This window comes from Trichomycterus rosablanca, chromosome 8 (genome assembly GCF_030014385.1).
Source record: "Trichomycterus rosablanca isolate fTriRos1 chromosome 8, fTriRos1.hap1, whole genome shotgun sequence".
Taxonomy (NCBI): domain Eukaryota; kingdom Metazoa; phylum Chordata; class Actinopteri; order Siluriformes; family Trichomycteridae; genus Trichomycterus; species Trichomycterus rosablanca.
The window spans coordinates 22,431,934-22,445,159 of NC_085995.1; the positions used below are offsets into that span (position 1 = coordinate 22,431,934).

The 13,226-nt window shown below is 36.3% G+C and overlaps 1 protein-coding gene across 4 annotated transcripts; it reads right to left on the reverse strand.

Moving 5' to 3' along the window:
* Positions 1–1,074: 1,074 nt before the first annotated feature.
* Positions 1,075–11,800, reverse strand: setd7 (SET domain containing 7, histone lysine methyltransferase). 4 transcript variants are annotated; one of them, XM_063000585.1, is made up of 9 exons: positions 11,451–11,800; positions 10,616–10,745; positions 8,630–8,831; positions 7,932–8,121; positions 5,971–6,052; positions 4,808–4,925; positions 3,242–3,399; positions 2,384–2,499; positions 1,075–1,427 (listed from the first exon to the last, which is right to left on the reverse strand). In XM_063000585.1, the coding sequence occupies exons 1-9, from the start codon at positions 11,488–11,490 to the stop codon at positions 1,417–1,419; spliced, it is 1,047 nt and encodes a 348-aa protein (XP_062856655.1). In that variant the 5' UTR covers positions 11,491–11,800; the 3' UTR covers positions 1,075–1,416. The 4 variants fall into 4 exon arrangements, with proteins under 4 accessions (XP_062856655.1, XP_062856654.1, XP_062856653.1 ...); XM_063000584.1 differs by having other exon boundaries at positions 2,365–2,499; XM_063000583.1 differs by lacking the exon at positions 1,075–1,427 and having other exon boundaries at positions 1,597–2,499; positions 11,451–11,796.
* Positions 11,801–13,226: the final 1,426 nt, after the last annotated feature.

The following is a 13,226-nucleotide window of genomic DNA, read 5'->3' on the forward strand; positions in this document are numbered from 1 at the left end:
TACGTTTAATTTTTAAAATGTAATTGATTGGCATTTGTCTAGATCGTATTCCTGCCTTTCTTCCCTTCTTTTTTAACTTGTGGGTGCTTTTGATTAAAAGCAGTTTATTTAAATATTTGTTTACCTGTATTCCTTGTTTTTTTTTTATAACTTTCATCCTTTATTTTTATTTTGTTTTTTTCAATTCTTTTCCTCTACATCTTGTATGTTTCCACCAACATTTGCCTTTTTCATTCTAGCTTAGAATGCATTTATGTAAATGTTCCTAAAATACACAAAATGTTCTTAGGTAGTAAAAAAGATTTTCTTTAGTAGTAAGAAAATCTTTATTGGGTTTACTAAAAACTCTAAATAGGCCACTCTTTAACATTTTAGCTTTTTTAGCCATTCAGATGTGCAAATTTTTTTGTATTTTTGATCACAGCCCTGCTGCATAATCTAATTACATTTCAGCTTTAGCTCGCAGAAATATGACCTTTCTTCTCAAGAATTCCTAATGGCAAGTTAATCACTTGACTTAGAAGGGCATGTTTGTTTTTATATTTTTCATTTTCATCAATGCTGCATTCTCTTTTTTTTTGCCAGACCTTTGTCTAGAAAGTTTCAGTTTTGCCTTATGTCCTTACAATATAATTCCAATAGCTTTGGAAATAATCCAGGACTTATTTAGCAGTTGTTAATCAAGCTGGGTTGTTTCTTTTGGCTAGCAAGGATTTTCTTAATGCTGCCCTCACATTATTGCCATTTTGCTTCAGTGTATGATAACATTACTATTTTTTTGTATACTGTATATTTTTTATGTCTATAGTCTGTATATTATAACAGTTCTGACATTCCTAAAAAATACAACAGTCACCTTTTACTTTCACTGGGAGTTACTTTCCAACACAACATATAAATTATTTTGAATTATTTAAAGTAGATGACTTCTGTCTTTTTGTCCCAAAAGATTCTGGTTTAAGGTTTACATTTTCTTAAACCAGGGCACTGCATATTTCAGAACTGTTTGGGTTATAACACACTTAATAAGTGCTCTGAAACCAAGATAATAAACTAAAACCAACACAATACAAATAGATGTACAGTATATTTCACATACAGTACAATATTCTGATCTGCTGGACGTTGAACTGGCATAAATGGTAATGAGGAGCACAGTGGGGCAGCTGGTAGAATGGTTGCCCCAAAGCAAAATGAGTTCTAAAAACCTGGATTTGAGCTTTGCCCTCAAACAATGTTCAGAGTTGCACATGTTCTCCCCATGTCAACATGGGTTTTCTTTTGGGTAGCAATAGCAGCATATACATTTTTAATAATACATGAAAAAATAGATTATTTATTTATTTTACTGGCAGCATCATCCATAAGTCACCAGGATCCTGCATCTAGCTGCTGCATCACTGTGTCATCTTTATCTTAATTAAACCCTGGGAATTAAAAAAAAGATTACATTTAGGTTAAATTTATTAAATTATTTTAAAATAAATCTATTGATCTTAAATCTTTGAAAAAACAACTTATTTAAATTATACAGTTTTAATAACTTACAGTCTAGTATCATTCTTTGACATCTTACAATAAGACAAAACAATGATGTTTGCATTGTTGTAATATTTATTGATAAAACCGTTGTTTGGCGATACTGCATACCAAAGACCTGATGTCAATTTTGTAAAAACATTCCTTGTACTGATTATCTGCCACTTATTCACTCTCTCACACATTCTAACATTTTCCCATAGGTAAATATATGATTTTTTAGTGTGTAAGCATTAATAATACTGTTCTTCTTAACACAATTAGTACTTGCACTTAAGGTGTGATGGCAATGCAGGTATCAGACAATTATAACTGTGCTACAAGTAACATTTTCAATTCAAATGCAGCAGTGATTATTGTTCTCATCATTTGTGCATATATGAGTATACAGGCAATGATTCATAGCTGATGGGAAATCATCTATACACTAGCAGACTACATGGCTTGTAGAAGTTACTAAGTGGTGTAGCACTAGTTCAACTATTTAGTTTTGCATTGTATAGTTCTCTCTTTAAATAAGCCATTAAGCTAAACCACATAATTCTTTGCATTTCTGATGAAGTGCTAAGACCTGCACACCTGCATATAATAAAAATAGGATACAGTTCTGCATTAGGCTGGCATTTACTCTCAAAACCCAATGAGACAAAGGAGTTTGCTGAGAGGATGCATGATGTAGTATTTAAGACAATGCTGTTAGCACTAGCCACCAGTGAGAGAGTAAAAGATAAGGTTTGGGTAGTAGAACACTCCCGGCATGAACCAAGAGTTTTTTATTTATTCATTAATTTTTTTAGCTGAAATTCACGTAGCTCTTGTTTGTACCAGTCTGGAGCTTCCGGACCTGACTTTCCTGAAGGTTCATGGTCGTAACCATAGGCAACTGTGAGTTCTTCATCTTTTTGAACTGCTCGGATAGTTCGAATGCACTTTATTGCTCCAAAGCGAGGATGAACAAACCTAAGAAACAAAAAGACAATCCGAGAATATTTAGGATTCACGAAACTACTAAAACTCTACAAACAAATTTAATTGGACTTTTATTTTAATGACCGATTTGTTTACTACACACATACTGTTCCATTTTACAAGCATTACTGTATAATAGACTTATATCTAGAGAGAGCTCAAAAAGGACATACCCTGTTACAACTCATTGTACAAATCATTGGTCAGAAAGTTGGAAAGAACTAGAAAAAAATGCACGCCAAGCACCTTGCTGCAAAATTGTATATAAAACATACTCAACACCAACACAATCTGGGTGGTCAAATTAAAAAACAAAAAAAAACTCCTGGCATGTTTATTCTAAAACATATCTGAAGTTTGGGGGGCACCGCGTGTTACCCCAATATATTTTGTGATTAAGGCTTTGCCAGCAACACTGCTGCACCTGCTCTATTTCTACAACTTAAACATACACTACCATGTTAGTGTCATTGCAGTGTTGAGAATGGTCTACCACCCAAATAAGATCTAGTCAGAGGGGGTCCTAGTGGTTTTTCTTTCAATTTCTTAGTGGAGCACAGAGGGTGGCAAAGTATACAGAGCAACAAATGCAGTTGGTAATTGTGTACCCACAAGGTTAATCTGTATGGTAGGCATAGACTGAATAAATTATTTAGTGGAATGACTCTTCCAAACAACCTTATTCGTCCTTCTTACCCAACCACCAGAAGGCACATGACACTTTCATACTCACGGATCATATTTGCAGTTAGGGGTAAAGGAGTGATTGGCCTTGTGTCCGAGTGAAGCACAGTAAATTTCAGTGAGGTTAAAAGGTACAGGTACATCAATTACTGTGTCGTCATCAAGTGAAATGGTGTTTCCATTCATCGACCAATCACGTCCATCCACCTGTCGATTAAACACATAAAAACACAAAAGTACTTTCCCGCAAGTATAGTCAGTTGGTGTGGCAAAAGTATCTGGTGATTACACATTAAGTACAAAATTAAAATATTAAGACAAGCCCTATTTTAAAAACATTTGGAACATTTTTATTAAATGCAATAAAAACAAGAACTTGTGTTTTGTTCACAAAAATAACATTTTACCCTTTATTTAACTGAAAAAATATAAACAAAAGATTTCCAATGTTTAACTTTCAACTTCAATTTAATTGTATTTTTTAATTATAAACAAATTTAGAGTTGATGCCTTGAATTCACATGGCATGTTTAACACTTACATCATCTTCCCTATGTAATTACACTGAGAATACACATTTTTGCAGTTTTGCATGTGGAATTTTTGCTTATTCTTGCTTGACAGCGGACTTAAGCTGATCAACAGCCCGTGGTCACTGTTCTCTTAATGATGTGCTATACATTTTTAGCAGGAGACAGATCTGAACTGCAGGCAAGCCAGTCAAGCACACACACACACTGTGTCTACAAAGCCACACTGCATTACTGCGTGCAGAAGTAAACCTTGCATTGTCTTGCTGAAATAACTAGACTTTGTCTTGCTGTTATCTTACATCCCTCTAAAATCCCAATATAGGCCTCAGAGTCAGAGGTACATTTACACATATGCAAGTCACCCATGCAGTGGGCAGTAATGCACCCACATATTATGACAGATGTTGAGAGTCTGCAGAGTCCTTTTCGTCTTTAATATGGAGAGCTTGTCATCCATTTTCCCCTAAAACAAGCTAAAACGTGGACTCATCTAACCACAGCACATGTTTCCACTTTAATACTACGTTAATGTGAGTTAAGCTTTAGCCCAGGGAACTCAGTTCTGCATAGAATTAATGTATGGTAATAGAGTAGTAGATAATAGAGCAGTGGACTATGTTAAGTAACATAAGCTTTCTGGTGTACTCCTTTCATGATTTGTCAAGCAATGCTGTCTGAGGGCTCAAGAGTCACAGATTTACCAGTGGTTTCCAGCCTTGCCCAACATTAATGGAGATTTCACAGGATTTCCTGAATCTTTCACAATATTATGTCCGTTAGAGGGTGAAATTTGAGCATGTTGCAGTCGTCAAATTCAAAATGCATTTATATTTACAAAATACAATCAATCAAATGTCATTTATTAGTACATTGTTAAATAAAAAATTACCAAATCACACATTTTTGTTTTTATTAATGTTTCCTGTCCTAACTTTTCCAGAAATGTGAATAATTGTTGTGAACTAAGTTTGGAAAGCAGCACTACACAATATTTTATACTTTTCATCTTGTCTCTACTTTCCAAGTCAAGTTTAACTGTTTTTGAGTATTCTCACACATCATAACATCACACACAAACGTACCTCTGAGTGTGTGATACGCACACCATTGTAAAAAGCCATAACTGTGTCAGCATCAGCATCGGTTTTGGCAAACAAGCCTTCCCCTGCTTCAGGGATCAGTGACTGGCCCACATACACACTGTCAGAAACACACAAAGCAGTATGTTTATTCAGTGGCATGCTAATGCCAAGTACAACACATACATCACTGACTTGTGTCATAACCAGCTTCTACTTTATTCATTTGGATTATTTAATGTAAAAGCACATGTCATCCAAATCATACTACAAACCCCAACTCTGAAAAAAAGCTTTATTTAACTGATTTCCATTGTTTGGATCAACTTGATAGTATTTTGTAAATATAAACACAATTGATACCTGTAACACACTTAGAAGTTGAGGTGTGTTTACCCTGTGTTCCATCACCTTTTCTAAGAATGAATCTTTTTAATGGTTTGTGAACTAAACACAAATTGTAGACAATTTCAGCTGCTTAACAGTCTATGGTCGCCATTATCTGATTCTCCTCTTCATGTGGCACCATACATGTTCAATAAGAGACAGCTCTGAACTGCAGGCAGGCCAGTCAAGCACATGCACGATTGTGGTTAAACCACACCTATGCATGGTTAAATGAGTGAGTGATACCCTGTGATATATTGGCACCCTGTCTTGTCTCTGTATTTCTGCAGAGGAACAAATGATACAGCTATACTTTTGTGAAATATAATTCCAATTTCAAAAAAGGTTGGACAGCAGGTAAATGTTGAGAAAAACAAATAGCAGTAATTTGAAAACATTGAAAAGATATGTGACACATGCTGCAATCAAGAGCTTTTCCAGGGAACATACGCTGCAATCTAGACCTTTTCCAGAGACACTGTGACTTTGTAAGGGAGTGCAAGTGCTAGATTGACCTGTCTGTAGTCCAAACCTGTCTTCCATTAAAAACGTGGAAGTTAATTATATGACAAAAGAAACTGTTAAGTGTTTTATTAAGAAAAATATCGGGGGAAGGGACTTTTACAATGCCAAATTCATAATTACAGAACAATGGAGCGCCATTTAGATGCATGCCATGCCATGCATCTGCGCATATGATCTGTCAAAGCATTGTTCTTATAAAAATAAATGGCATAACACAAACTAACTAGTCACAGAAAGTATTAAATAGTACCAACCGCTGGCTCTCGTATGGGTCCGGCATCACCTTGTGACTAGCAATACAGGAAGAAGTGGATTTGTCATAGGTGTAAACAGGACCTGGAAGAGATAAAAAACATAATATCAACAGTGCTATAAATAAGATGCTTTTGTCAAACTTCAAACATCATTTTTAAGATGAAATGTACAAAACTACAGAGACATGAGTGACATTTGATTGATACCCCTGTACAGGAGAACTAAAAGTGTGTGAATAATTTGGTTTGAAAATAAAGATGACTATAAGGACTCTTTACAGTGGTTGCATGAAAGAACCATGTTAAGGTTCTCTTAAGATCATTTTGACAAATTGTCCTTCAATAACATTTTAATAATGCCTCAAATTTACTACTGAATTATCTTAGTGAAGCAGTATAAATGTATGTAAGGAACATTCTTTTTGGTGTTGATTATTCAGCTCACTGTAGCACCAACCAAATATGATAAAAAAGTCCCTTGGAGAACCAAAATGTGGCTTTAATAGCAGAGGGAACATTAACTTTAAGAGACCATAATAGGAAAATAAGAACAACAAGCTTTTATACTAAATTTTCACAAATACAGTACGATTACTGTGATACAGAATTTTGGCTATATCACACACACCTAATAACCAGTAGGCCAAAAACTGATTTTCATCAACCACTTTTTCCTGATCAGGACCGTGGCAGGGCCGGTTTCACTAGGAAACACTGGGTGCAGGGAAGAACCCTGAAAAAGACGCCAATCCATTGAAGGGCATAGGTCAATCCTCAGGATAAAATAAAGCTTAACTATGACTTACTCAAAATACTCAGATGAAAACAAAGAGGCCATAGTACAGACTGTTCTAGCTCTAAATAACTAAAATAATAATATATATAAAAAGGTGTTTAGTAGTAAATAAATAAGTCCTTTTAATTCTGCAACAGTTAAACTGTCTGGAACACAGTGACACTGCTCCTGAAAGACGGCAGCACACAGCCAAATGGTCCTCAGGTTACATTAATGTGAAAGACACCTTTCAGCTGCTCCCGTTAGGGGTTGCCACAGCAGATCATTCAAACGTATACCCGACTTTGCATAGTTTTGTATGCATTCAGCCCTTCCTATTCCTTTTTCCTATTTTCCCATATATCAAGGTTTACATGCTGCCATGTGCCTTTAGCATTTGTGAGCCTGTTCTGGGATTCGAACCCCCAAAACTCAACATGCTTCTGGTAAATGTGATGTAGGTTTTCGCAAAATGTAGCCAGGCTTGGAATTTTTCTTAGTTAGAAAAGGATTTTGTCGAGCCACCCTACCTCACAGCACAGACAAGGATAAGGGAGATTGTTGTCACATGTGGTGCACAACAAGTACTTGCTCTTGGCAGCCCTGCAGACCAGTTTTCTTATTTGGAAGAGATTTCCAGTTTTTGGTAATGCCATTGCTGTTACCAGCATAGCTCTTTACCATGATGACTCACAAGCTCATACATGAGTCACTAATGAGTCATTTGATTCAGTTCTCTCTGATGTGTTTTACTGCACTGGTGTCCTTTTGATTTTTTCTTCTGTTATTTTTTTATATATGTTTTTATAACCAAAACTGCCAATTCTTGTTGTCCACATAAAACAGGACTTCACACATAGCTGACAAACTTTTAAGTGATCTCATCAAGTGGTAACTTGTGCTTTGTGTAATTACTATATGTAATGCACTAATTAGTAATTAGACAAAGTATTCAGTCATGTAGGGTGTGGTTAGAAACACAACCCTATAGTGCTATTCTTCAGCAAGCCAAAATTTTTCACAGGTTTCTCCAGACTTATCATTTAAGACTTTATGTTTGGCCCTGCAAGACTAATATCTATACAAAAAGTCACACTTGTCATAAATAATCTAAAAGAAAAATTGAAATGATGATGACCAAGCCAAATATTCATGAATCGAAACATAAACCATAAACTGTACTAACTGTTGGGTTGAACAGTAAAGTGAGGTCTGCCGTTCTCCTGCTTATTCAATGTAGCTAGTTGTGCCTCGATGAGCTCTCCGTCCACAAAACTGCCATACAGAGCTGTGTGTCCATCGGGGTAAACATAAGCCACTGCTTTACCAGTCATCTCGCCATCATCATTGACATCTCCAACCACACAGCCTCGGTCCTATCAGCAAAGCGGAAGATAAATTGATACATTAAATAATCATTTTAGATGTTAGGTATAGTGCAGACTATCATCTGACAGCACTGCATTAAAATCAAGGCCAGCTTTTAGTTTTGTTATTCATGGTCACACTAACACAACTAAGAAATTAAATCAAATGTTTTTTTAAAATTATTTTATTAATGCATTTGTCCCTTTATTTTCCAATATATTGTATATAGTTATGCACATCTTCTCTTTCTGTGTTGCAGCAGCAATGGGTAATCCCCTTGGCCTGCCCACCCATAGACATAACCAATCATTCAGTCATAACCAATCATCATTTAGTTCAGTAAAATTTTGATTTGTCTTAGTATTTATGTATAAATAAGTATTTGTTCACATTTGTGTTTGTCGTTTTCATTACCAAAAGTGTGATAATTCTGAAGTCTAATGTCAGATAAACACCATGTACATAGTTGTTATGGCATCTTAATAAACAAAACAAAAAATAGAAAGTATAACACACTGGGTAGTAAGTCCAGCACATGCCGCAGCGGATATTATCTTTGTACTGGCCCTTAAAGACCAGATGTCCTTCTGGATCAAACTCCTGAGCGGGTCCGTTGAGCTCTCCATCTACATAGGTGCCATGAAGCACTCCACCATCCTCATACGTGTACAATCCCTGACCCTGTAGAGCATCATCTACATAGAAGCCCTCCAGTGTACTGCAAAGAGACAAAAAAGAAGAAACATAGCCACAAAGCTGCAATTTCCAGTGTCCTAGCATGAGTATGGGAGCACTTGAACACCTAGGACAAGCACTATTTCAAACTTCATGGTAATCTTTGTTAGTATAACATTATCTTGCATGTTATAGCGCCACCTAGCACAGTAAGTGTAGATTCATGAGTGAAATTGCAATTATTTCCATTCAAAATTTATTCCAAAGCCCCAACAAGTCTGCAAAAAGTCAAGTTGAAGACTTAGCCTAGGCTATTGTGTATACAGAACACATTTCCAAAAAAGTTGGAACAATTTGTGAAATGCAATTCAAAGCAGAATCTGTGATTTGTGAATTCTGGTGAATCTTTATTTAACTGACAATATTAGTTTAATAAAATGTTTTTTTTTTTATGTTTTACTGATCAACATTTTGTAAACATAAACACATTTAAAATTTAATGCCTGCAACACACTCCAAAAAAGTTAAGACCACACACACTCTGTTGTACAAAATGAGCACATATCTCTAGAATCAATATACAGTATATATCCTTGCATCAATGGTACCTTCACACATATGCAAGTCACCAAAGCTGTAGACACTGATGCACTCCCATACTGTGACAATTGTTGGCTTTTGCAGCTTTTACTGATAACAGTCTGGATGGTCCTTTCTATCTTTGGCACAAGGAACTCAACAACTGTTTCTCCAGAAAACAAGATAATTTGTGTATTTAACTGCTCATAGAACATGTTTCCACTGTCCTTCAGTCCATCTGAGATGAGCCTGGGCCCAGAGAACTCTGTGGTGTTTCTGCATGGTATTGTCTGGCTTTCTCTTTGTGTAACAGAGTTCCAGGTTGCATTTCATGATGCAGAGGTGTACAGTCAAGTAACAGCAGTTTTCTGAAGTACTCCGAAGCCCTTGTGGCTATCACAGTAGCATATGTCATCTGAAGGCTCAAAGGTCACGCACATTCAGTAGTAGTTTATGTTCTTAGCCTACATAGACTGAGATTTCTCCAGATTCCCTGAAACTTTTCACAATATTGTTATCAGTAAATGGTGAAAGACCTAAATTATTTGAACTGATTGACAATTCTCTCATGAAGTTGAGCCATGACCCATCATTGCTTGTACAGACTGAGCCTTAGGTGGATCCTCCTTTTATATCGAGACATGATTCTCTCACCAGTTACCAATTCACCTGCTTATTGTGGGATGTTTTAAAACACTGTAACTTGAATATTCTATAAGCTTCTAACTCTTATTTCACCTTTGTCCCAAAGTTATTGGAGTGTTTTGCAAACATCAAATTCTAAATGTGTTTTTATTTGCCAACTACAATGAAGTTTATTAGTAAGAACATTGGAAATCTTTCTTTCTATATTTCTATCTACAGATTTGGTATGTTTCCTTTTGAGTATTTAATTTTGTGACCTCATTGAATATAGATAGCATTGAATCCAAAAATAAGATTTTTATAGACTTCTATGAATAAACAAAGGGATTGATTTTGCATTGGTCTCAGACAGAACAAAGGTTATAGGAGGTTACAAACTGGAGTTATTACCGGACTGGTATTACATAGCACATATGACTCACATCAGTCCAGTTAGAGCTACATTTGTCTGTAAATTTGTAAGAGAGTGACTCATTTGAAATGTGAGTACTGCTTATGCCTGAAAATCCAAGCAAGCTATGCCCTGTATAAAAGCAATAAATAACATTAAGCTGTAAATCAGAAAGTAAAGTTTAACACTGCAGTATTAGTGCAGTTTTGTACCTGCCATCAAAAAAGAAGAATTTGCCTTTGCCATTTTTCTCTCCGTGAACAAAGTGGCCCTCAAAGCGGTCACTGGAGGAATATATGACAGTGCAGTAGCCATGGGGGAGATCATCTTCATCCAGTGGCCCTGTGAACAAGACATGGTCAGTCAGCACAGAAAACTTACAATGTGTGAATTAGTAATAGGCTAGTGTGTATGGGACAACACTAGGTCTGGGACTTTTTAACAATCTTAATAATAAATACACTGGCTCAGCTGTGACAAAGTATCCCAACTCATCTACATAGATGACATAAAAGTTAAGTTGATGTTCCTTTGATGACACAGGTCATAATAGTAACACTCCATAACGTTTTGCTTTTGTTAGTCTCTGTATTTATGCTTTTAATACATTTAAATGTATTAGTTTTATTAACTTGCATATAAATAATCTAAAACTCGATGTTAAAGTTGTAGAAGTCTATGCAACACAACCTCACACCATTATGAATGAAAGATTGTGAGCTTATTCTGAATCCAGAACATGCTTAAGTAAGAAAACACAGTATTTAAAGTAGATCATGGAGAGCTTAATGTTGTTTGTTTTATTGACCCAGTTACTTGTTACACACTTGCATGTTTTTGGACTGTGGGAGAAAACCGGAGTTCCCGGAGGAAACCCAAGCAGACACAGGGAGAACATGCAAACTCCACACAGAAAGGACCCGGTCCGATTGCCCCACCTTAATGTTGTTAACACAATTAGCAGCATTAAGAAAGCAACGTGCACGTGACGTAGTAGCGTCCGTTACGCACGCGCTGTGTGTATGAATAGAACCGTACGTACTGTACCTTCCACAACCTCCTCCACGTTGTCGTCGTCGCTGTCCATTTTTCTGCACGCTTACTTCAACTACAATTTTAAGCAAAAATATTATCTGCTACAGAATAATCTCAGTGTTTAGTTTAAGTGTCCGTCCGTACAACCCGCCGCACCGAAAAAAGTACTGAGGTACAGCCGTTTTACAGCGTGAGCATCCAATTAACGCTCACCATAATCCCTATACAATATATAAATACATTTCCACATGTATTTCATCACTTTAGCAAGTACACAAGAACTATACAGCAAACAAACTGAATAACACCCTGATCTGAACCCACTCCGGCAGGAAGAGAGAACGCGTGGTTAAACATGCGCTGGGTAGTTCCGCTGGTCTACAAGTCATATTCAGGGGGGTCGCTGTGGTAGAACGTCATAGAAATCAGCGAATTTGAGCAGCTCAAAATGGAACGAGATCAGCGGTTCCCGAAACGTTCTCTTAAAGGACAATCTGTTTGTTCTGTCTACTCTCTCTCTCTCTGTAGTAGTGTAGTAGAAACTCTGTTTTATGTTGTTGTGACTATATGGCAAAATATGTGGACACCCTTTCTAATTAAGTGACTTTGGTTATTTTAGATAAGATAATAATAATAATAATAATAATAATAATACATTCAACTTATATAGCGCCTTTCATAATACCCAAGGACGCTTCACAAAGTAGTTCCAGTCAAGAACAACAATCAAATAAAAACACGAGAATGAAAGTGTTGAGTAAACAAAAACGTTTTAAGAAGAGATTTAAACAACGAGAGAGAGGAAGAGAGACGAAGAGGGAGAGGAAGAGAGTTCCAGAGTTCCAGATAACATTTTATGAACATCTTTGGGGCAATTAAATTGTTTTAGCAGTATGAAAGAAAAGTGGTAAAAACAGAAAAAATACAACTGTGAAAAAGTGAAAAACTTAGAAGTTGCTAGACAAAATTGCACACAAAGGATTCTCTTTAATTTATATATATACATACATATATATATACAGTATATATATATATATATATATATATATACACACATACAGTATATATATATATATATATAATAAACAAGAAATATAAAAAATGTACTACATATTGCACTTTTTGTATTGCACTACAGACATAAGTGTATATACACTGATCAGCCATAACATTAAAACCACCTTCTTGTTTCTACACACATTGTCCATTTTATCAGCTCCACTTACCATATAGAAGTTCTACAATTACTGACTGCAGTTCATCTGTTACTCTGCATGCTTTGTTAGCCCCCTTTCATGCTGTTCTTCAATGGTCAGGACCCCCACAGGACCACTACAGAGTAGGTATTATTTGGGTGGTGGTTCATTCTCAGCACTGCAGTGACACTGACATGGTGGTGGTGTGTTAGTGTGTGTTGTGCTGGTATGAGTGGATCAGACACAGCAATGTTGATGGAGTTTTTAAACACCTCACTGTCACTGCTGGACTGAGAATAGTCCACCAACCAAAAATATCCAGCCAACAGCACCCCATGGGCAGCATCCTATGACTACTGATAAAGGTTTCGAAGATGACCAACTCAAACAGCAGCAATAGATGAGCGATCGTCTCTGACTTTACATCTACAAGGTGGACCAACTAGGTAGGAATGTCTAATAGAGTGGACAGTGAGTGGACACAGCATTTTAAAACTTCAGCAGCATTGCTGTGTCTGATCCACTCATACCAGCACAACACACACTAACACACCACCACCATGTCAGTGTCACTGCAGTGCTGAGAATCATC

Coding starts and splice junctions, on each gene's coding strand:
- setd7 (XM_063000583.1), bottom strand. CDS start 11,490: ATGGACAGCGACGACGACAACGTGGAGGAGGTTGTGGAAG. Junction 8,122..8,629: donor TGTGCTGGACTTACTACCCA/GTGTGTTATACT, acceptor CTTTGCTGATAG/GACCGAGGCTGTGTGGTTGG. Junction 4,926..5,970: donor GACCCATACGAGAGCCAGCG/GTTGGTACTATT, acceptor TGTTTCTGACAG/TGTGTATGTGGGCCAGTCAC.